Source organism: Gallus gallus, chromosome 15 (genome assembly GCF_016699485.2).
Source record: "Gallus gallus isolate bGalGal1 chromosome 15, bGalGal1.mat.broiler.GRCg7b, whole genome shotgun sequence".
In the NCBI taxonomy this organism is placed as follows: domain Eukaryota; kingdom Metazoa; phylum Chordata; class Aves; order Galliformes; family Phasianidae; genus Gallus; species Gallus gallus.
Window position 1 is genome coordinate 1,481,959 of NC_052546.1, and position 23,489 is coordinate 1,505,447.

Here is a 23,489-nt window from a genome sequence, read left to right on the forward strand (position 1 = left end):
ATGTCAACACTTTCAGGCCTTAAAGGCCAATGTCACATCAGGGACTCTGTGAATAAATGCTCCACAGGCAAATATAGATGGAAGCAATTGCTAGCAGAACTTTTAAAACATCCTATCACTGTCAAAACTCTTTCCCTAAAACACATTTAGTCAGTAGGTACTCAGTGATCTTTCAGTTTTCTTTAGAATCTCTAAGTTAGAAGCTGTTAGAAGCTCTGATTTGATTGTGATGAATAGAAGTTTCATCCAATGTTAGTAGAAGAGCAATAGACCACCTATTCTAAAAACATGTAATGCTTGGTAATCATCTGACTGTATATCAGCCTTTCTTACCTGCTAGAAATACTGTCTCTCCGGCTCCGTATTTCCCCATTAAATTCTTGCTCTTGGGCTTGATGCTCCACTGCTGCAGCCTGCAGCACCTCACTGATGGAAGGAAATTGCCCTATCGCATCAGGATGAATCTTCTGACCATTTATTGTATATGGAATTCTCTCTTTGCCTTCTGAATTTGGTAAATTGTTACACAGCCCTTTTCCTGATACGCTGCTGTAGGTGGAGCTGTCGCTTTCATTTCCATCCAGCCTCATTCCCGCTTCGCTTCCATCAATCTCTGAAATGCTATCTCCTGCCAAGGAGGAATTCTCTATTCGATCATCTGTGTCAAAAGGCAGACTAATCTCAGAAACAACTGATGCTGGACCACTTCTGCTTTGCTTCAAAGTCCCACCAGGTAAATCAGTAGCCATAAGATTCCCTGCAGAACTTCCAGAGCCTGAATCTTCAGTTCTGTAGTCAGCCAAGGACCGGATCTTACTGGACTTCGAAGACTTTGAACTTTTTCTCTCTTTTGAAGACGCTGGAAGCCCCAGGCTTCCCAGTTTCGGCCCCCTGGGGACACTGGTCCGCAAAAAGGAGTACTCTTTCGTCATTGCTACAGTGCTAGCCCTTGGTAAGATCTCGGGATTTAACATCAGCTCAGGATCTAGTGTGCTGGAGGGCCGGCTCTTGGATGTAGACTGATTAGACTAAAAGAAACCAAGAGACTCCAGTAAATTCCAGAATGTTACACTTGAACTAGTGTCAAGGATTTATTTTGCTGTAGAACTTTACAAAGCTCTGAACTTTCACATTAATATTTGTATTTCTGCATCACTTCATGAACAAGGTGAACTATGTCAGCAATCAACTGTATCAAGACTTGGGACAAACATGATCAAGGTAGAGTCCAAAAATCAACAGAAAGATTGTTGTGGCTGAGCACCACTGTCCTTCCCCCAGTGGGATAGGGGAGAGAACTGGAAAAAAAAAAACAACCCAAAGTAGAACTTGTGGGTCAAGATAAAAACTACTGTGTTACCAATACAGTAACAGAACCACATTTTGTACCTCCAGAAGAAAAAAAAAAAAGCATGCTTTTTCACATTTGGAAAAGCTACTGAATTTGTAAAGGAGAGAAAACATAATTTCAAGCACAGAGAGTTTCCAAGCCTACTAAAAACTGCTGAAGCTACAACACTTGCTGGGTGCTACTCACTCTTTCTTGATGTCTCTTCACCCTGTACTGTCTGAGCTGCTCTTCTAGCCGTCTTCTTGCTTGAAGTCGTATTTGTTCTTCATTCTCCAATGGGAGGGAAGACTCTACTGAGCCTGTAAGTGAAGGGTATCTTTACAGTTTAAAAAAGAAAACTGCAACATAGGCAAATCTGATGCAAAAGGAAACAGCCCCTTCTACCACCAGCAACATGCTTCATGCTTAAGCAAGAAATGCAAGGAAAGCCCAACAGCATGCACCCCAAAACGTTCTCTTCTAATAAATCGTTGTGTAAGCATTGATAATGATTGTGTATTTCAGTTTGTCCAGTTTCCAAGTGCTGTAGTTCCTCTGAGTACACATGAAAAGAGAAAGTTCTACAGCAAGTTTTGTTCACCTGTTCTGTACTTTGGGCAGTACTGAAATTGAATAGCTGAGACAGACCTACACAGTCCACTCATTCCTTAAAGATCTGAGAAAGACTATTCAACAGATATACTGTCTTACTCTGCTAATTCACATTGTCTGTCCAGTAGGAATGCTTTTAAAAACCATTCCACAAAAGCTGCGCAGCATTAAATTCCTCACAGTAAACACTCCTCCCTTCTCCTCTTCTTTACTTAGCTCAGAATGACATGCTTTTGTTTTGTTGTCAGCTGTTACTCCCCATAATCAGGCAGGAAGATCAGAACAGCTTCAATCCCAGAAAGCACAGATCCCCCTCCAGCGTGAGAATAATTTCTAAATGTTAAGGCACGTGCTTTAGCTGCAGCAGGGGGTGGTATACTGAAAGAAAATGAATTTTAGTTCAAAGTAAAAGCTTACTGCAAAAACGACATTTAGTCCAAGCTGAAATGATAGTAGAGGTTTCCACAGTGAGGCTCAGAGAAAAAAGCTTTATGCAGCAATGGAAAGCAGGGGCACTATCATAAACAGATGCTTACACAATTCTGTTTCTTGCATGGGAAGGCTTAGTTTGAGAGACTGCAAAGCTTCTTTTCTAAGAGCTACGCCCTCAGCACTAGTTCCCTGAGACTTCCTTAGGCTGTCATGGAAACCAGGCACACCTGGGGATGACTCTTGACCCTGAGGACTGCTGGTGGGATCAAAAGATATGGGAGAGTCAGGGAAGAGCAACTCTGGCCCATTCTGGCAGGCGTCCGCTTTGCTGTTTAGCTCCAGACTTCCCTCTTCATTTGGCACTTCGCTGAGGTTAACACTGGAGGCTGGAAAAGAAAGTTTCACTGAGCTACGCTGTAAGCCACTCCATGTATCCTTACAGCCCCATCCACACACAACGCCAATGCTACTGTCTCTGGACAAGAATATAGGAATTGCTAAGACAGTAAGTGGAAAACACAGTGTTATAAGGGCACATTTCTTCATTTAAAAGAATGAAATACCTCTGATTTGCTTGAACACAGTGCCTTCAAGCAGGATCTCAAATGCAACCATAAAAGATCTTCAAAACCTCACACAAATCTTGTTAGATTCCAAAGCACTACACACCAATACGCACAACACAATCTCTGTCACAGTGCACAGCAGCCCACTGCAAAGCCACTGCAACCACACTCAGCCACTGCAGGCCCTGCGTGGTGACTCAGCTGTTGGGCACAGCCCTGGGCACAGGGACAGGAAGCACCCATCCGCCCTGCTCCCCACATGGGCCAAGCACAGCTTCCCAATTTCAAAGAGAGCTTACAATTTTCACAATGTATATCTTCCACCAAAAGTCTGATAGCAATTCTTATGTGAATCAAAGTAATAAATCTAGCAATTAGAAGGCAATTCAGGAACCACTTTGGTACCAACTTTATCTCATCTCCTTTCCCATCAGGAAGATGCTTCTCCAGTGCCAGCACAACACTTTGTAGGTTTGTATTTTGGTTTTCTCACACATTTTTACTTCACTCTGTCAGGGGTTACTTCCATTTAGGGAACTGCTGCTGCAGCAGAACTATATATCTAACTTCTCGAGTATCACCTTTGTCACACAGAGAACACGTGCAGCCCTTCTGAGCCCAAATCAGCTCTCTGATGCAGCTCACTGGACGGAAGGGATGAGTACAACCAGGTTACAAAGGAGCCAAGAGGATGGAGCTGCTTTATAAATGACTAACCAACATAAGGTACAGATGAAGACATTTTAAAGCTGCAGCTTAGGAATGTAAAAGGTAAATTTATAGAGAATGAGTGCTATGAGTACCAACACCTTACACGTGCAGAAATAGTTCTGAAACTGCAGCTATTACCGCATTGAGCCTATACTCTATTAACATCTCTTTCCTTCACAACTGAGTGGTACACATGGATTAAAAAAGAAGATACTGGAGCAAAATTCTGGTAGAACGGTTTCCTGGCAACTTCCTGAGGCCATGAGACACTCAGCATCTAAATGCTGTCTGGAACTAAAGTAATTTAATGGCAATAGTGTCAATACAACCGTGGTCAGAACAGTGTGGGAAGAGATGGAATTTAATTGAAAACACTGGAGTCACACATTACCTATTTACAAGCCACAATTTGACCGTTTGGATGATGTCCAAGACAGGAGAAGGCAGGAAAGTGTGATCTCCGGCTTCATAAAAGATGAATGAATCAGCACACAGCTACACTGCCACTCTGATAAAGGGCAGAACGATAAGTGCACATAAAGTCTTAGGACTCCACTTTCCTGCCCGTGACAAGGCGACAAGCCTGCGATACCAGAGGAGGGCCGAAGACTAACAGCTTTGTCACATGATCCCCTCTGTATCAACAGAAAGGTCCTTTTACATAAGCACTCTGTATCCTTCGGTGTATGCATGCAGCTGCAACACACAGACCCCTTTCATATCAACTTGTCCCTCATTATCTGTAGTGGAAACATGGGAACATCAACACAGTGAAAAGATTTTCACAACGAAAGCAGTTCAGTGACAGCATGGGTAGAGGAACTGTTGATTTGGAGATTTTCTAAAACCCAACATAAGGCCCTGGGCAGCCCTGAGCACTGTCACAGCAATGCTCTGTGCATGAGACCTGACCAGATGACCCACACAGGTCCCTTCCAACCTCAGTTTTTCCATGACTTTGTAATCCACACTCTTAAGTTTCTTCTGAGCAGCCACACAATTATTTTACTACAGTGCCTGCCTATGTTATTTTAAGATAATTTGGGTGAGATAATCTGGGGAGTACATGCCAGCATCTCCCTTCTACACTGCAGTTTACAGAGACTTTTTGAGTACTTTCTAACTTAGAACTTTAAATACTAGAATAAAATACTCCATTTCTGACCTTGTTAGAAGTAGTTCTGAAGAGCTTCAAGCATACATGGTTGGAAACAATTTCAGAAGACACAGTAACACTGTAAGCAGCAGGTGCTCAGTTGGTGGCCGATAGTACTGGGTAGGGCGGGTTTGTTTTCAAAGAATGGATTTTAAAACAGAAGAGTTTTCTCATGTGCAGAGTCATGGCCTTCACTAAACTTTCTACATAGTGCTGTACGAGAAATCCCTGACCTCAAGGACAAAGATGTCCTCCAGCACCACCCAAACAATAAAAGTAGCAGGGAAGCCTTGTGAGACTTGGAAATGATGCAGTTCACATGAAATAACTTACTGTTAACTTCATCTCCTGTAGCAGGCAAAGCTGAGTTGGCGTTACAATCCCCATGCTCTTGAGAGGTGCCAGGAGCCCCACTGCTGCTCCTGTTGTCCAACAGAACATCCTGCTGCACGGACGAGGATTCCATGGTAAAAACAATCCAGATTGCAGGAAAGTATTTCTTCTAAATGTGCTGCCAAGCAAACTAACAAGTCCAGTTTCTCTCCATTAGCAACAACAGCATCAAGACGTTATGCAGGGGCAGGGTTCTGAGCTTTTCAGCTGTTGGTGAGCAGCAGGCAGCTGATGATTCCAGATCATGAAAACAGCTTACAGCCAAAGCTGTTATCAGCAAGGAGCTGCATTCCCTACAAACAAACGTAGTTTGAAAATAGCAGTTAAAAAGCAAGCGGCGCTCACAGACTGCCCACCAGCCCATCAACCTCAACAAACAGAACCAGAAGAAGGGATAGTAACAGTGACAGCGCAATACAGCCAACCGTCTAATTTCTCTAAATAGGAAATGATCTGTTTAACACCATTTTTGTCACCTTCTATTTTTCAGTTGCATTAATAGACCGATGTAATAAGGCAACGAGATACCACTCAGCAAGAGGACTGATTTAAGATCACTGTCCTCTTTAACACAGACATCTCTTTCATGTCAGCTTTCACAAGCCAGACAGCACTCAGAGCTGCATTCTGCTCTGTGAGTCACAGTCTGGACTTTCATAACATATTTCATTCCAAGGATCTACTGCCATCCTGGTTCAAATCCTTTGGTCACAACACAGGAGGGAACCAGGGCTATTTTATACAAATGACATCACTACTGTTTACTTGCCCGCAGGGTGAGCGGCATACACACGGCTCAGTGCCTGGCCAACGTCAGCACAGCAGCAGACAGGGCAGAGCCCAATGCCTTCGGGTGTCAGGAGGGGATTCCCAAACACAGAATGCAATTCCCATAACCTGCACTCAGCTCCTACCTGTACACAGACCTGGACTACTGACACCATCTGACAAAAGCCATTGCAAGCGCTCACTGCGGCTGTCAAAATGTTCCAACAGACGCTGACAGACGAACTCCTGTTATAATTACCAAAACAGCTGAACCCACAACTCCGTGTGGCGGAGGGGATTTGAGGCCAGGCCTACGTTTGGTGCATTTCTACACACACATTGTAAGCAACACCGTGCCCCCGTCTCCAGAGCGCAGCCGTGTAAGCGCTGCAGTAGAGAGCCCTCAGGAAGCAGCAGGAGCTGCGGGCGCAGAACCGACACCTCCACGGGAGAGAAGGACAACACCTCTGCTGCAATGAGCTCACAGCTTCGGAAGGCGCTCCGTGTCAGGGAGCTCACAGCAGCCGTCTGACGAGCAGCTGCCATGCGGGCACGACCGAGCGGTACAGGAGCTGCAGACAAAGGCAGGACGGCTCTCGCTGAGGCCGCGCGGGCGGTAAGCGCAGCGCCCGTCCCCGGGCACGCGATGCCGCTGTAAGCGGGGCACCTCTCCGTACTCGGGGTCTTCCGTGCGACCCATCCCCAAGCGCCGAAAGGGCGATGGCTTCCAAGCCCTTCCGCGCATCCACTCGTAACGCACACAGACGCGCCGCGGGAAGCCGGCTGTCAGCCCCGCGCAAACCTGCCCGCTCTGCTCCGAGCACGGAGCGCGGCAGGGCGGCAGGGCCCGGGCCGGAGCGCAGCGCCGCGAAGCCCCTCAGACCGCACGCTGCCCCGCTCGCCCCCGGCCCGCTCCCCGCCGCCCCCGGCCCCGTCCTCGACCCGGCCGGACCTGCGCAGACCTGTGGCCGCCCGCCCGGCTGCCGCCCGAGACGTGGCGCTGCCTTCGCCGGGAAGGGGCGGGCAGGGCGCGGCGGTGCACCGCGCTTCTCCCTCCCCGCCGGCCGCCGCCTCCGCAGGGCCGCAAAAGGCCCGCACCGCGACCGCGCTCCCCCCCTCCGCCCCGCCGGGCCCGGCGTTGCTCGGCGGGAGGTCGGCGGGAGCTCGGCGGCCCGGGGGAGCCGGCAGAGCGGCCGCTGCCGCCGGGCCCGGTGGAGAGGCGGCGGCTTTTCCGGACGGACCCTTCCGGCAGCGCGGGGAAGGGGAGCGGCCTCCTCGGCCGGACCGCCTTCCGGGGTGCGTTCCTGCCGGCCGGGCGGGGCTGTGCGCGGCTTCATCTGCGCGAGCTGCCGGGCGGCGTTGGGCCGCGGCGCTGCAGGGGGGGGGGGCGGCACCGCGCTGCTGTGCAGGGTCGGTTTTGGTTTCGTTTCTCTCATTTGATTGCTTTCTGCAACTTCTCTGCTCTGCATTTGTTCACGCGCACAGAATTTCGTGAAAGCACGTCCCCCCGCACACACCGTGCTGTGCGTTGTCAGTGGCAGGTGGGTATGCATGCACACCCATCGTTCACCTCCCTAAGAGACTGCTTGTTCCATGCATCTGGAGGGAAGAGGTCACTGACTAACAGCTGCGTCCTACTGTGATGTTAAGAGAAGGCTGATGGATAAGAAGAAGTCAGGAGGACAGTAAAACCCAAACCACCAGAGAATCTGATTTGTTTAAAGGGCTCACAAAGCTGCTAACCAGGCTCCTGGCACAGTGCTAAGGGCACTAGCAGGGCACAGGTGTTGCGGTAGTTGCTTAAAGCGCCAGGAGAATCACCAGGCACTAACTCATGAGACCTTGGAGCTGTGTAGGAGACGTATTTCTGTGCCCTGCAGCCTCTGTCTTCAGCAGAGAAAGAGCCAGTGGTGTCTCCCAAAGTTTACTGCAATTTCTCTCCCTGAGCACTCCTCTCCCCTTCAGATACAGAATGCGCACGCAGCCATTCAACCACAGCCGGTGCGGCTCCCCTCCACCCTGCAGCTGGCAGAGCCGTCCTGCCGCTTCTCTGCAAGTGAGCTCCCTCAGACCTTAATAGGAATTGTCTTTTTCGGGAACCCACAAGGCTTCGGCCCTAAAAGGGGAAGGCTGTTTTATTTATATTGGCTCTGACAAAAAACGACTGACAGCTATTAGGGTAAGACAGACCATGCGCAGAGATACCTGTCCATCAGGGTATTTGGGTAGCCCACTGCAATAAATTCAGCTGAAAACATCTTCCCTCTCATTATTCCCCTTCTTAAGGGACCAATGGAGCAAAGACCAGCAGTTCTGTTAAACTGTCTGTCCGCACAGAGCTGCAGAATTCAGCCTGTTCCTGGCGTCATGAAGAACGTCAATGTTCGAAGGAAAGGCTGCTGCTTCTGCGGGTACAAATTGTGAGCAGATGTGTCAGAAGTAACAAGGGGGATAGAGATAGGAGAGAAGGGCTCCGTGCTCTGCAGGAGCAGTGGGTGGCGCACTCTGCACAGCACAAAGCACAAAGCCGCTGTGGAGCTTTCCAGTTACAGCTATTAAAGCTACAAACGTGTTGTTCTAAATATTTCCTTAGCAGAGCTCTCACTCCCTAACCACTGACAAGAACGCGTTCCAATTCCCTCTGCTTATTGCATGCTTTTCTGCTTACATATTCCTATTATTTGGTGTCACTCAGTCTGCAAAAACTTCATTAAAAAAGAAACCTCTGCTAACCACGCAGAAAGAGCTCTATTACCGGCCGGCTGCAGCCAGGCTCCGGCATCCAGGAAAAACTGGCTTTGTGTTAAACACAGAACGTGGGACAAGCAGCCAGCAATTCCGCAATGAGCTATAGGAAAGGCTGCCTTAATATTTTATTTTTGTATTTTATTTACTGATCTATTATTTATATGCGTGTAACATTTATACCCCACTCTGCCTAAACAATTTTAGCGTGTCTATTTTAACAGCAATAAGGATTTGAGGTGTTACTTTCCTGACTCATTCCTATGAACAGAGGGGAGACTCTGATGTAACTGTGGCGTGTCTGATCTAACAGCTTCACTCAGAATTTAACCAACCTCTATCCTACACAAAGGAAGACTGTGAAAATATAAAAAGCAGTGTTGTGTAACCGGAAGGTTTGCAGATGAGAACTCTTGCAATCAGAATAAACTAAGATTTAAGGCCTTGTTACTGAAAGTCTCTCGCCAACGCCCTCCTCCTGTTTAAAGCTGCATTTCCTTTGGTCTCAGCAGCTGTTCTGAAAAACAAACTTCTAAGAGCTCATTAATTTCCAGGGGATATTCCATTATTGTGTCCCTGGGTCACAAGGGTTAGTTCTGGTGTCAGAACACCTGATGTATTTAAGGAAACTAATTCAGAAAGTTCTCTTTCCATGTATCAATTCATGTGTTGCGCATGTGTGGAGGGAGGAGAAGGAAATTACTGTTTTTAAGTGGTTTTAAGCTTAGGTTTTCCACAATAAATGATTTTTCTGTCAGCCTGAAAGAAATAAGTTTCTGTTTTTCTTTCCTGGAAATTACTTTCCCAGGCTGGGGCTCCTGGTTAAGAAAATGTTGAAATTGCACCCACTAACTCATAAGTTACTACTGCACTGCAGTGCTTCCCTCAGGGACTCCAGAGCCCCCAGACAGTGCTGTGCAGCAGGCAACACGGGCCAGTCCTTGGAAGGACTCACTAAAGGAGAGTGGAAGCCTGGAATTCTTTAACAGGATGCTCAACACTAAAAGCAGGACACATGCTCTCTGTAGGATGTCTCAACAGGTGTGGAAGAAGCTCCATCTTGCCTACTCAGGGACATGCAGAGTGGCACCTGCACCTCCCCTTCCAGTGCATGGTAGAGATGAGCAGCAACACGGCTGGGCTGTGCAGCAGCTATGTGCGAGGTGAGGCTGTAGAAGAAAAGCAACAGATAGGGAATAGTGGGCAGAAAGCAAAGTCCCGTTCACCATGCTGCCCTTTCCTGATCCCTCCAGTAAATCTCTCTGCTCTACGCCAGCTGCCTGACGCAGATGTCCCCCAGACACTGTGGAAGCCGGCTCAGCAGCCAGATGTTCCCTGGGAGGGTGGTGGGAGCACTGCTGGTGGGCTCAGTGCTCTGCCATGTGCCTGGCCTCATGGCCGACACCTTCAGCAGGCAACCAGACATCTTTTGGTCCTCATCTTGCATGCTGCCTCAAGCGGGAAGTTGTCCATGCCCATGCAGTGTCCCACCGCCTGCTGACAGAAGATTGCTCACAAATATAGAGCAGAATCTCCATGAAAGCTACAGCCTGGGGGGAGAGGGGGGTCACTGCTCTGAGCTGAAAATCCTTCTGAGCAAACTGCTCTCAGTTTGGTCCTTCATTCCAGGTGCTAAGTTATTGGTAAGCCATAGTGATGGAGTGTTGTGCAGGCAAGCCCAGGTAGAAGGATGCTGGGATCTGCACAGACATACAGACAGAAATGGCTGGGCCAAGAGTAGAGTAAACAAACATGAGAAACGTGAGTACATTTCTGTCTGTGCTGCACTTCAAGGTCTGCAGCTCAGAGCAGCAGCACAGCCCAGAGTGCTGCCTGCTTGCCTCAGAAGGATTACGGGTGCCTGCACTCAGATGACCCCTGGAAAAGAATCCAAATAACAGGGATGTAAGATCCTTAAAAACAGTGCACTGCCAGTCTTGAGCACATTCTCTTTCTTTCATTTAGGTATTTCCTATATTGTTGTTCCAGGCCTGTCCAAGTGACAATAAACCCCACTTTTTGAATACCCTTTCCTGCCAGCTAGCCTTTATGTCCTCCACGACTGCATTAACATAAGGAAAGAGCAGAAGGAATCTCTATATTTACTTCTGTCACGCTGAGGCTCATGTGGGAAAAAGTAGATTTCTTGTTTGGGGGATTTTTCAAAGCTTAACATGCATTTATGGTGACATTGCCCTGAGGTTTAACTGCCGGTGTTAAGAACAGCAGTGCAGCGCAGTGCTGTGCCACAGAGCCCAGACTGCCCTTCAGGCAGAAGTGTTCTGCTGGGAAAAATCCCTTCACTCTGCTGTGCAGAGCAGACCTCATGCGGCTGTATATGCTGCTTTGGTTGACAGGTAACTCAAAGAAATATTACACAGGAAGAGAAAATGTAAATCTGAACACGAGCAATCACGGCAAATAACTGGCAGGGTCATAGCCTGGGAACAATATTTACACAACATTTGCCTTGGGAAGAAAAGAGTAAAATAAGAATTGACCTCACAAAGAATTATTTGCATCTTCTTCTGCCCTCAGTGCAAGGAGGAAAAACAATTCAATTAAGCTACTGAGATATTGCTCATGTGCCCTTCTTTGAAGAGACCTTTCTCCCCCAGCAAACACACATCTCCCTGGGGAGGGGCTGGTGCAGAAGGGAGTGAGCACACACAGCACCAGCATCCCATCCCCAATCCCCTCCGAGCCTTGGGCTCAACTCATTGTTATTTTCTCCCAGTGTCCCCACTTGTACAGTATGTGCACCTGCTTGGAAACCAACTGATTTCGAGGGACAATTATTGTCCCTAGAAAGCCAGGTGAACGCCTGCTTTTGAGAAGGAAGACTTTGGGACATGCCATGCCAGTGCTCCTAGTCCAACTGGGGCCAGCACAGGAGGTTTCTGGGCAAGGTGTGCCAAACCTGCACCCACCTGCTGCTGGCAGTGTGTCTGCATGCTGCTTCATGGGTGTGCGCGCAACTGAGCTCCAGAAGACAACTCCAAGCATGAAGCCACTGTCATTTGGAAAACCACAACCTTTTGACCCCAAATTCTATAGTCAATTATTGCAACAACTTCTGCAGAATATGAGAACTAACTGCAGCTAGCAATCGGCGTTCGCTGCCACCTGCGAGGACAGAGTCCTCTCTGCGCTGGGGCTGTAGGGCTGCATGGTGCTCACTGCAAGACGGGGACAGGAGAGCTTTTCAGCTGGCAACCCACAAAATGTCATGGAATAAGGAGCGTCCCCTGCCCTCCCATCACCTCCAGAGAGGTTAAGCTGCTGCGGGACGCAGATTGGTGGTTTTTGCGCAGCTCCCTCTTTGGGCTCCCTAGGATGCACGGCGGCACTCTTCCCCTTCCCTCCTTGCTCACGCGAAGCTAGGTGATTTTTCCTCCCAGGAAAGGCTCGAGCACTTTTCCCCTTTCCCCTTCCTCTGACCCTGCCCGGGCTCCGGGGCACGGCCCTGCCCGCCGCCAGCACGCAGCTCCCATCGCCCCATCTCCACGCAGGAGGAACTTTCCCCCGGAGCCGCTCCAGCCGCTGCCCGCGGGGCCGCGCCGCCTCCAGCCCGGCACTTTCCAAGTACGGAAAGGACAAAGCCCTGCGAGACCCGCTCCCCTCCAGCCCAGGTCCCCCCGCCCCGCGCCGCAGGTGCCCCCCGGGGGAGGGCAGGAGCCGGGAACAGCCAGGGGAGGGGGCGAGAGGCGGGGAGGCCGGGCTCGGGGGGTCTCTGGCAGCAGCGCCCGCTCAGGGCACGGCTCCGCAAAGCCCCGCTCGGCACAGCACGGCTCGACAGCGCAAAGCTCGGCACGGCACGGCACGGCACGGCTCGGCTCAGCGCCCCGCGCCATGGGCCGGAGCTTCACCGGCGCGGGGCTCGTCCTGGCGGCGGCCGCGGCGCTCTGCCTCGGCGGGGCGGGAGGCAGCAAGGTAACGCCGGGCGGCCCCTGCCCGCCCCCGGTGGCACGCGGGGCACGGCACGGCGCGGCGCGGCGCGGCACTGCGTGGTCGCGGCGCGGACAGCGGTCGGGGCCGGCACACCCGACGGGCGGGAGGCTGCGCAGGGAGCGAGGCTCGGCGAGCGTCACGATCCGCCGGGACGCGGGTCTGCGACCGGCTCCCTAAGGCCGGCTGCTTAGGGCCGGCTGCAGGAGTCTGCCTCGGGTCACTCCGATTCGGTACGGGCGGATGCGGGATCCCGGGCAAGCCCCGTGGATACCGATGTATCACCGTTCCTGGCAGAATTCGGAGCACTTGCCCAAAGGCGGCCAGAACGAGGGGTAGGGACGAGAACGAGGCATGGGGAACCCAACCCAAGCACCTCGCGTCGCGTTACCCTCCCTTTGCTCTCCTGCCTCGTGCACCTCATCTATGGTACGGAGAGCAGGTGAGTAGCGGCAGGGACGGGCGCTCCGCAGGACGGGCGCTGGCAGCGGCCGGGGGCGGCAGTGAGGATGCAGCGCGGCGGGGCAGAGCAGTGCCGGGATCGGCGGGCGGCTGCGGGGCGACAGGAGCTGCGTGCTGCGAGAAGGGCGAGAGCCCTCATGGGACCCCTGTGGGCTCTGGTTCGAGCACCATTTCACGCTTCTGGTGGAGGTTCTTAGCTCTGTGAAGTAGGAGACACTACGCTATAAGAAAACAATATTCTCTTATAGTATCTCTTTAGTTATGTATAAGTAAGTCAAAAGAAATGCGGGGGATTGCTTTACCGGGAGGAAAGCAGCATGGTATGATTCAGCCTGCCACAGCACCTCCCTGCCACAGCACATACCATCACAGCAGTGACTTCGTGGCTGAAATGAAGATGTTTTATCTCACTCACGTGAAGATAGCTGCTGAGAACTTCTTACTTAAGCCATGATCTTGGTTCTAAAGTACTGAATACCAACTTCACAAAGGTGCACGCTTTAATCTATAGAATTGTATGGCTGTGAGTTTTTGTCTTTTGTCTCTCTTTTAACTCAGAACTTCAACATGTAATCTGGAAGCTTACCCTCCCCTCGGGCTTGTTTCTGGGGGTGAACAACTCCCGCACCCAGCTGCACACTTACACTGCGTAACTGCTCCCTGCCCGAAGTTGTTACATCCTTCCTGTGCTAGCTTCGTTCTAATTTTGCCTGGACAGTCATGAGACAGAGCAAATATTTGCTGTCGTGTGCCTTTGGGTGTGAGTTCCAGCGGTGTGACACCGTGTACATCAGCAAACCCTCTTCGCTTTGTTCGATTTGTCTTTTCCCTGCGTTTCCCAGCCAGCTCCCATCGATCTCCGGTTCTGAAGCCAGGACCGTTTCCCTTCCCAGCAGCAATACCAGAACCAGTTAAGCACTGACCACGGGTACCATAGCAGAAGTGCCTCCCTAACGAAGCAGCAGCAGCAGCCTCCCCCTTACTTTCCCAAGCATGACTTATTCTCATGTCAGCTATTCATGTAATTGTGCACTGCCTGTAGTCTCTCAATATGCAGAACAATTTCTTTTGCAGAATAAAACTTAGGCATTTTCTATTGCTTATCTGCCTAAATGTGACAGTGAAATTCATGCTTGTAGACACGGGCGCACATCTCTTGCTCCCTGTTTTTGTTATTCTTTTGATTAAGTTGTACTTGTTCCTCGCTTGTCAAGGTCTGCACTACGCTGTGTAGGCTTCATTATTTTTGTCTGTTTTGGCTACATTCTGATGGCGTTGCTACGCTAGGAAAAAATCCTCCTCTAAATGGTTGGTTCAAATCTGGTCCGATTTAGCAGAAGTGAGAAATGAACTGTCTGCCTGTGTGGAGTTAGCAGTATGAAAACCACAACGGACTCCTTGGAACGGGCACCGTGTGCGTGAGGGATGGCAGACTGAGCTGTGCACCCAGGGAGGTGGTCTGTGCCAGTCAGAGCTGAGGGCCGCTGGGATGTTCTACAGGTGTGTGGATGCTGAAATAGGTGTTGTAGCAAAATAGAGCCCTCTCTGGAACCCTCAAACTAAGGACTGCAGCAACATAAGAATCAGAGTTAGAGCAAACGAGAGACAATTTGAAGATAAGGTGTATGGTGTTTCCTCCTGTATGTCTTTATCCGATGGAACAAGATGTGTGGAGAAGTGGCTTGTTTATTCTGAGGGAAAATGTAAGCCTGATGAATGAAACACATAATCAAAATTCCTGGTCTCTGTATGCCCATAAAATATTATCTGTTTAATCAAATCCCCGTGGAAGAGGTCTCTATGCCAGTGCCATCTTTCACCTAGCATTCGGCCCTTCACTCGCTCTATAAAAAAATATCAAGCCTCTGTTGTTTCTTTCAAGAGGAGAAATCTGCAGTGATCCCAACCTTCTGGTGAAAGTCTCGGTCCCAGGGAAGACCGTGGCAAAATTCCCGCTCGCTGTGGAGGGAACAGGATCCTTCCCAAGATCAGTGAAGGATTAAACAAAAAAAAAAAAAAATCAACTACTAAAATATGCACCTCAATTAGCAAAGAATGTGGCCTGATTAGTAAAGTGTATGAAATTTCAGCTATTAAATTCTACGGCCCCCATCAACAAAGCACGCTGCACAATTGGCAATGTATCCAGAATCTCAACGACTGTCCCAGGCTCCTGCCAGGCCAACCAAGCATGCAGCTGAATCAGGGAATTATGCAACTGGAGCAGCAAAATATGTACTTCTGACTGGGGAGGGAAGGGCATGCAGACGCTCAAGTGCTGAAAGCTGACACACAGTAGGCTTGAGGATGTTCATGGTCAACCTCTGCCTTAAGAAAAGTGGAGGCAAAAGAGATACATTTGATGAAGTCTCTCCAAACAATTGCTGGGCTGGAAAAGTCCACCCCTCAGCCAGCTCAGTGCTGATGGCAGCAGCACTGCTCCTGCCTGGATGTGCTACACATCTGGTTCTGATCCCAGCTGCCAGGTGTAGGGGTTATTTCATAACTCATGAGCAGGGTTTGTAGCTCCAGGTAGGTTTTACTTTATAGGTTGCTACAGAGCACTGCGTTTCTGTCCCAAGAATCTAAAGCAGTCAAGACAAATAAGGGACCTTCAAAGAATCTGAAAGTTTTGTTGGCGAGAATCTCATCACTGTTTGTAAAAGTACTCTGTTCTAACAGAGAAGAAAAATGATAGGTCTTTCCTATTTTCTTTAGACCTTGATGAATTGCTGTGGCTGCTTCCTATTGCATTTACAACATACCTTGGCAGCTAGGTACTGCGAGCAGAGCTTGGGAGTTCAGACAGTGTGGGAAGCAGTTGGGTTCCGATGTCTTGAAGCAGAGGAATCATTCCTCCCCACCTTGTGCCTGTGTGCTTAAAAACAAAAATCCAGCCACAGTACCTGATCCTCATCCTCATAAAATATTCTTGCTTTAAATGATTGCTTTTGTTTGATACAGAAGAGCTGCAGGTTGTCCTGTTTTGATAAAGAGTTTCAGGATTTCTGTGAACCGCTTTTTTAAAAATCTTATTTCATTTCTGGAAGTAAACTGAATTACATCACCTGTGCACAAGGAAGGCATGAGAATTGCTTTGTATTACTGCACTGTTCATAGTGGTACCCAGAAGTCTGAAACACTACTTGAGTCTAAGAAATTCCTTTCTTTCTCCCCTATCCCCCTTTTCAAGTTTTTTTATCCACCACCATCACTACATGAAACTGGCTTGCACTGAACTTATTTACCAAATTTCTGTCTTATTTCCAGGTCAGTTCAATGAATGATCCCATTTAGTTCTTTTTTTCCTGTTTCAAATATCTCCTACTGAGTCCAGAGCAGTGCCCTTAACACGTAATTGATTTGGGTCATTGAACCTTAATTTTTCATGCGTGTTCGTTTGTGTCCTGCCACTGGTCTGACTGGTATGTCAATTAGAAAAATGCAGGCGGATTTCTCCTAGAGGCTAAAGTTCACGTGGAGTCTCTGGCAAAATAAGATCCTGGAGTACGTATCCCTGGAACTGGGCAATCATTCGTAACTTTTTTTAATTCTCTGTCTGGCCAGAATGTGTAAATCTGGCTCTCTTGTTAACTTCACGCTAAGCAGCAATAATGTCCACAGTGTTTCAGTCCTGATAATTCTAATTACTGAAGCGCTGAAGAAGCTGAGAGCAGAGAAGATGGATGAGGCTGGCCTTGAGTCCGGCACAGCACGTGGGGTTCTCTCTTTGTGTGGCTGAACCGCGGCTCTCTTGTTTGCCAGGGCTGGCGATGGGAGATGCTGTTGAGGCAAGAGAAGAAAGCCAGTGGCAGAGGACTTCTGGAGGGATGTGGGTAAAGTTTGTGCTGAAGGAGGTGAAAGAGTGCTGCACCTCCAGAGATGCTGGCAATCCCTGAGATGAAAACATTGAAATCATTTTTGTTTCTTTAATATCTAAGTAGCTTGAAGCAAACAAGCCTGTTGTACTGGTTTAAAAAGACCCAGCAAATGATCTTTCCTGTAGTAACCAGCAAACAATTACTCTCCTTCTTCATTTGCTTCTTTGAGTACAGACCAGGAATGGTGGTGGAATGTTCTTCCTACTTCCCCTTCTTAAAGAATGTGTGGTGTGTTTGGTACCAGAGCTGCTACTCAGCAGCAGCAGAGCTAGAGCAATGGCACGTCTGCTGCAGCAGCTCTGCCCTTTCATCACTGTTAGTATTTCTGGGTCAGTTTAGACATCTGCGCTGATACCTCAGGTCTATCAGTAGTAAATGATCAATATCTGGCTTGACGGCTAGATGTAGATGACTGTATCAGCTGTGTTTTAAGATCTTTTAGGTCATTCCTTGAGTATGAGGAATACTTAAAGTAAAATAGAATCCTTTTGTAGAAATCCATGGCAGGAGGAGGGTGGAGTGGGGATGGGGCACTATGGCGTCTTGCGTTAATACGTGGAATGATTATCCAGCAGTCAAGAGAAGTCCTTGGACTTGATGTAAGAACATGATAATTCCTCATACAGCTCTTGGCAGCAAATGGTGCTATACTACACTTCAAACAGTCTTGCTCCTGTCATTACCAAGGAAAAAGAGGTCCTAATTTTGAGAGAAGAAAAGGCTAATTTGACTTAATTTCCATTTGAGAATTCCTGAGGCCCTACTCAAACCCACAGAACTCATCTTGGACTTCAGGAGGATTTAAATCAGGCCATAAGCACTGCTGATTTGGATTAGTAATGATGTACATTGAGGACAACATCTGTATTTCGGGTTGGGTGGAGTCCTTTCATGGCAAAAGAGTTGGTAATAGTTTTACAGCACCTTTCATCAGAGCATTTCAGTTTCACAAATATCTAATTACAGAAACTATTAAATTATATGAAATTCTTGGTCCTGGGGGAGTACAGGCAGCACCATTACACTTTGGTATAAGCAGGGGTGGGTAGTGTTCAAAGTGGGTAAAACAAAAGCAAATTTGCCACATGCAAGCCGTAACCTGCTGTGCTATCTCAGTTTCATCCACTATTTTATTCCCATTTCTTTATACTGGCAGCCAGGTTGCAACATCAAACCACCTCAACAAAATAGGCTGGTAAAAGCCTCCATTCAGAACTACTGTCAGGTCTGAAGAAGAGGCCTGTGGAATTTCACTGACTTTTTTACTAATCCATTTCCACTGTGCTTGTGTTTCATTATTCTGGTAAGTAGCAGGAGGACTACTAACAAGGCTCGAGTGTCAAGGATGCCAATAAGGAAAGCTTCCTGAATACAAGAGATCTGGGATAAAATGCCTCTGAAATTCCAACCTAATCCAAATCCAAGAAAGACAATTGCTCAGCCTTTCCAAGGTGGGTGTTCCTGCTGGACATCCAACCCATTCATTCTGCTTAAATCCAGTCCCATCCTGGTCTTGGGTAGTTAGTAAGTATACTGCCTGGAATGACTATGTATGATTTTATTAAAGGTTTTTTTTGTTTGTTCTTCTGGTTTTGATTTGAAATATGGAGCCTTTATTGTTAGAACTGAGGCTTGAAGCCCCATCTGCCTATCCCCTTGTCTTCCTGCCTCATTATAGATCTCTATGGGTGGGCACTTCAGGTGAATCTCAGACTTCACTATTTGAATACAAGGGCCCCAAGGAGTTCCTCATAAAGGCTAACTTTAAATTTGAGCTCAGTAGGCTGAATGCTTTGATTTGCCTCTAAAATCAACCATAACTTATTCCAGGTTTCCTGGTTGAAGCTTGAATGGGGAAGAAAGGATGTCTGCAAAGCAGATTTATTTGGAAAAATAAACTGCTCACTGGTTGGGACCCTGTAACAACAAACCCAGTGCTCAGTTTTCCCTCTGGCTGCAGTATTTGTGATACTTTTCCCTGTGTTCTCCCACAACCTCCCTGCTGTGCCCTCACGATCTCCCATTATGAGTAGGCAGTAAAGTAAAATTTACAAGCATCCTGCTTCTGAGATCCTGGCAAACAAGGGCTCTTGGAAATTTCCCTTCACAGAGCACACAAGAGGAAACTAATCCTGAACCAGTGAGGTGCAGAAAGGCACTGCTGTTTGTATACCATCCAAAACAGAGTGTGTGTTTGGACCATAACAGACCTCCGAGTGGCCAGCTGTAGCAATGGCTAATTCAGAAACTTAATTAAAAATACCTTTTTTACTCTAAGTTTTAGCATGAAAGAGAGAAGGGATTTTTTTTGCTATGTTAGTTTTGTAAAGATCACTATCCAAGTCCTCTGTACAAGCCCCCTTGCCTACAATGAGTGAAGAAATGGCCTGGCTCCCACAGTTTCAGCTTGCTAGTGATGATCCCAAGTATTAGCAGGTTTTAGCTTTCACATCTGGGCTGTTTCCTTCTCCATATGTTTGTACAATAGGCTCCCATCATGTGGAACATCAGAAGTGTCTGGATGAAACTGGGGGGTCATGCAGCTGGAAATCCAAGCACAAACAGCTCTCTCTTGCAAAGCCAGTTTACAAGTATCTGTGGTTTTTGTTGGCTTTTTAAAGATCAAAATTTGTTTGCTGGGAAGCGACCAGCAAAACTTGCTTGAGATTGCTTTCCAGTTTCTTCTTCTCCTGTTTTTGGTACTCCCAAAACAAAACAAAGAATTTTTGAGCACCTAAGCTGCATGTGGATTTCATTATTCAAATCTCTCTCAAGTATCTGGGAGGTTTTTATATGTCTATAAAGTTTATTTGGGAACACTAGTTTCACAGATTCCTATGAGCATACATAACTTGCTGAATGGACTTTTTTACTGAACTCCGCAAGCAATCTTTTACTGCAGTGCTATAGGTTTTGTTTTGTTCTGTATTTTGTCTGGTTACCAAGCAGTTCAGACATAATCTGAGCATGTTTTCTACTCTTTAATTTGAGCTGCTTTGGCCCGTTCAGCTTATAGAAAATGAAAACCAGATTGATCTTCTGGAAACTCCTTTGCCACCCCTATCCGCTCCCACCAGCCCTATCATTCACTGTTAATTTTTCCTATGGTGTGTCTTGTACACTTTATTAATGAGAACTTGCTCTATAAGAAAAAAAGTCCTCTGCTGACCTAGTAAAACCCTGAAGCAAATGGCCATGGCATCTTGAACTCTTCATTACACAGCCTTACTTTTATTTACGACGGTCCCCATCATATTCATGATTACTTGCCTGAGGAGACACTGTAAATGATTCCTTTGTTCCTTTTTGTAAAGCTTTACATTTTTTTTTTGTATGTTTGAATGAGAGTATTTTCTGAAGACAAACAAGAACGCAGCTTTGTATGGATTTAGGATCTTATTTGATATGGCACCTCGGATCCATATGGCAGGATCTCTATTTGCCTGTGGAGGGTCCAGTCACAAGAGTTAGCTCTTCCAGCCCCCAGGGACTAGCCTGGAAAGCCTTACATGAAAAAGCTGGTTGCTGATGCAAGGCCTAGCACTCACTGCTGGATGTTATCTCACCTGTGTTATCTGCTTCCTTAGCCAGAAAAGCAGATGTCATGGTGGAAGAGGGAGAACAGTGATCAGACTGCTCTCATAGTATTTCACGTGTGTTTTTTGCGTGAACACACAGCAGTAAACGTATGAGGTACTTGTGATGAATTTCTACCTGACACAGCTCCACTTTACAAGTGTAATTGTTGCCCCCAAGGAAGGATTGCCTATTCAAGCAGGTCCTTCCAAGCAACTGGATTTGCATGTTTTAAATAGATTTTTCAAACAATTTCACAGAAGAGCAGTCCGAGTGTCTTCTGTTTCAAATGGAGATGAGAAGCACAAGAATGCTGCAGCATGGGTCTGCGGTGGGGAATGAAGGAGAGTTCAGAATAAGACCTGCCATTTAGTTTCTAGTAAGAACACCTGGATGTAAGAGTTCCAACAACAACGAATCAGAAATGTTCTGTGCCTTGATCTCGACCCCTTTCAGAGCATTTATTTCTGTATTTCATGTTCCTACCAGTGTTTTATCTGTTTCATGAGTGTTTCTCCATCTTGGCATCCAGCAAGTACTGAGTGAATGCTGGGTACTCCTATAGCAGTAGCTTTAACTTGGGTAATGGTCAAGTAGCAAAAGTACCTACAAAACACAAGGTTACTGCCAAGTCCAGGAAAAAAAAAAAACACAAAACCAACACCTGTCAATCATAAGAACTTCTAGCCCTAAAAAAGTTGAAGCAAAATATAGAACCAGATAAGGAGAGAGAGCTTTGCTTAGCCAAACTTACATTCTTGTAGGTGAATCCAAATCAATCTTAATTAGAGAACTAGAATGAGAGAACTAGCACTTCAGCATATTCATGATGTTGAGAAAAAGAGCAAGAATTGATCTTACTGTGTTCTCAGTATCCTGACAGCTTTCACCTGGGAAGTTTTAGATAGTTCTACCCACTCTACATAACTACATGCAGGACGGCATCTCGGGCCTAATGAGTAGAAACTGCTTTTGCTTCTCACCTGAAAACCTCTCAAAAGAAGCAGAACATCAACTTTTCTGTGGTTGCTCTGAAGGCAAGTACACAATGTCAGTTACAGTGTATGCGCAGACCGTGTATGATGGTTCTGCTCATGCTATGGAAAGCTGTACTGTTCCATGGGTGATTGTTCAGAAAACAGCCCCTGTTTTTGTCTCTGGGAACAAGCATTTTTTTGTGAGCAGAAAAAGGCATTGCATCTCTGGAGTCAAATGAGGAGGTCTGTTGTTCTCTGCAGAAACTAGAGTGCATCGCTGTGTCTGGTGGTTGCCTGAGTGCCCATGTTTGTTGGTTTTGGTTTTTTTTGTGATTTTCCTATCCCCTACCTCCTGTTCTCAGAGAGGATCAAGTAGGAGGGATGGTGACCTCACGGCACAGTTATGCAATCTGTTTGAGGCCAGGTATCAAAATACGCTGCAGCTGTGAAGCCAGGACCTTGCTGTGGCTGAGGGCCTGGGCCTCCTGGCTCTAATGAGATCACTGACCTTCTTCTGCTACTTACTCTGCAGCTGCTTTGATTCATGGAGATTTGTTGTGGCAATGGCCTGCCTAGCAGTTTGGCACTGTGCTGCAGGAAAAGCTGCATCCCTAGGCAGGTGCTGGGAGCTGGCTGCTGACATCTGCCAGCAGGTGAGGATGACCCCAGCCCCATCGTGCTCCTTTTGTTCTGACAGAGCCTACCTGCTTTTCTCCAAGGTTACACAAACATTTGCAACCTCGCTGACTTTTTTTCCCCACAAAGCCAAGAGAATGTTGTCTGTAGTCCTGCAAAATAAAGCAGCACCTTCCCAGCAGGCTTTTTCAGATTTTCAGGGCTCAGCTGCAGCAAACTCGCATATGGGAAGAATAAGAGAAAACAGCATGCCTATAGTGGGAGGCACAGTTGGGCCTCCAACTCCTGAAGCTCAGATATTGCATTCTTTGCTCTAATTGCAGCACTGCATTCCTGCTTTGCTTCTCTGCTCTTCTGGCAATATTTTTCTTTCCCTCACCTCCTGCAGCTGCAGGCTTTCATAGTCCCCTTCCCTTCGTATCTGCGCGCTGGTTCTCTTCAAATGTAATGTGAGCCAGTGGGAACAATAGAAAACATGGTGATAGGCATGAAAACAGGGCCCTGCAAAACTATCTGATGTGTGCCAAGTAGGAATGTAAGACAAGATGGGCTCTTTCCTGGCAATGGGATTTGCAGAGTGGAAATGTCACATCCATAATCACATCCATGTGGTGGAACTGCTGCTACCCACTACTGAAATAACAGAGCATTTGTTAAAAAAATGTAGGCTTGGTTTTGCTTCAATCCTGCAGGTTGTGCTCATTTCAACGAATTCTGGACCCTTGTTTGAAAACATAAGGGCAACCTCTCCGATACTGTAATTGTATTAAAAGCAAATGTGTGCTCAGCCTGGTTTGAGAGTCCTACACTCAAGTCCTGTACAGTGCTCATTGCTGTAAGCTTCCCCAGGCCACAAGGCAAGAATGCTGGCTGGAGGTGCTGCTGTACGGACTTGTGTTGGGACAGGGAGGGAGAGGAGACCCCTTAGCAGAGGGAACACTCTCCAAATTAAGAACTCTTTTGAGGGTCAGTCTGAAAAAAATCACAGTTAAGAGCTGGAAAAAGGTGACAGGGACAACTCCTCTCCTTAATTCTAAGCAAGCTGCTAGCAATTTTTGTCAGTCCCATGTCCTGATCTACTGCCGCCAGGCATTCTGCTTCCAAGCATCCAAAGATGCTTGAGGAATTGCCATAATACGAAAAGAGATTCTCCTTTTGCTGCTGTCTCATGCTTTAAAGAGCAAAGGCAATTTAGTGGAGAGGATGGCAATTTCAAGGCATTTCCACAAATTCTTGTGCTGCCAAGTGAAAAAATAGGCTAGATTTGCAGCTGCTGTGTCTAGTTCATTCTAATGA

At 47.5% G+C, this 23,489-nt stretch overlaps 2 protein-coding genes across 8 annotated transcripts in view; one reads left to right on the plus strand and one right to left on the minus strand.

Moving 5' to 3' along the window:
• The window catches only part of GOLGA3 (golgin A3), a 56,892-nt gene that overhangs the window by 18,530 nt on the left and 14,873 nt on the right, over nt 1–23,489 (minus strand). For 2 of the 6 annotated variants that reach the window (XM_046901200.1, XM_046901201.1), the window contains exons 3-6: nt 5,141–5,493; nt 2,479–2,760; nt 1,538–1,650; nt 334–1,028 (exon numbers count right to left, since the gene is read on the minus strand). In XM_046901200.1, coding sequence (XP_046757156.1) covers nt 334–1,028; nt 1,538–1,650; nt 2,479–2,760; nt 5,141–5,273 — 1,223 coding nt within the window. In that variant the 5' untranslated portion in view covers nt 5,274–5,493. Of the gene's footprint in view, nt 1–333; nt 1,029–1,537; nt 1,651–2,478; nt 2,761–5,140; nt 5,494–6,920; nt 6,983–23,489 lie in introns of those variants that run through there. The other 4 variants (XM_015275675.4, XM_415085.8, XM_040648293.2 and 1 more) reach the window with 4 other exon arrangements.
• The window catches only part of LOC771494, a 31,436-nt gene continuing 20,439 nt past the window's right edge, over nt 12,493–23,489 (plus strand). Inside the window, exon 1 of one of the 2 annotated variants that reach the window (XM_001234771.7) lies at nt 12,493–12,646. In XM_001234771.7, the coding sequence (XP_001234772.4) occupies nt 12,566–12,646 (81 nt within the window). In that variant the 5' untranslated portion in view covers nt 12,493–12,565. Of the gene's footprint in view, nt 12,647–12,707; nt 12,997–23,489 lie in introns of those variants that run through there. The other variant, XM_040648294.2, reaches the window with a different exon arrangement.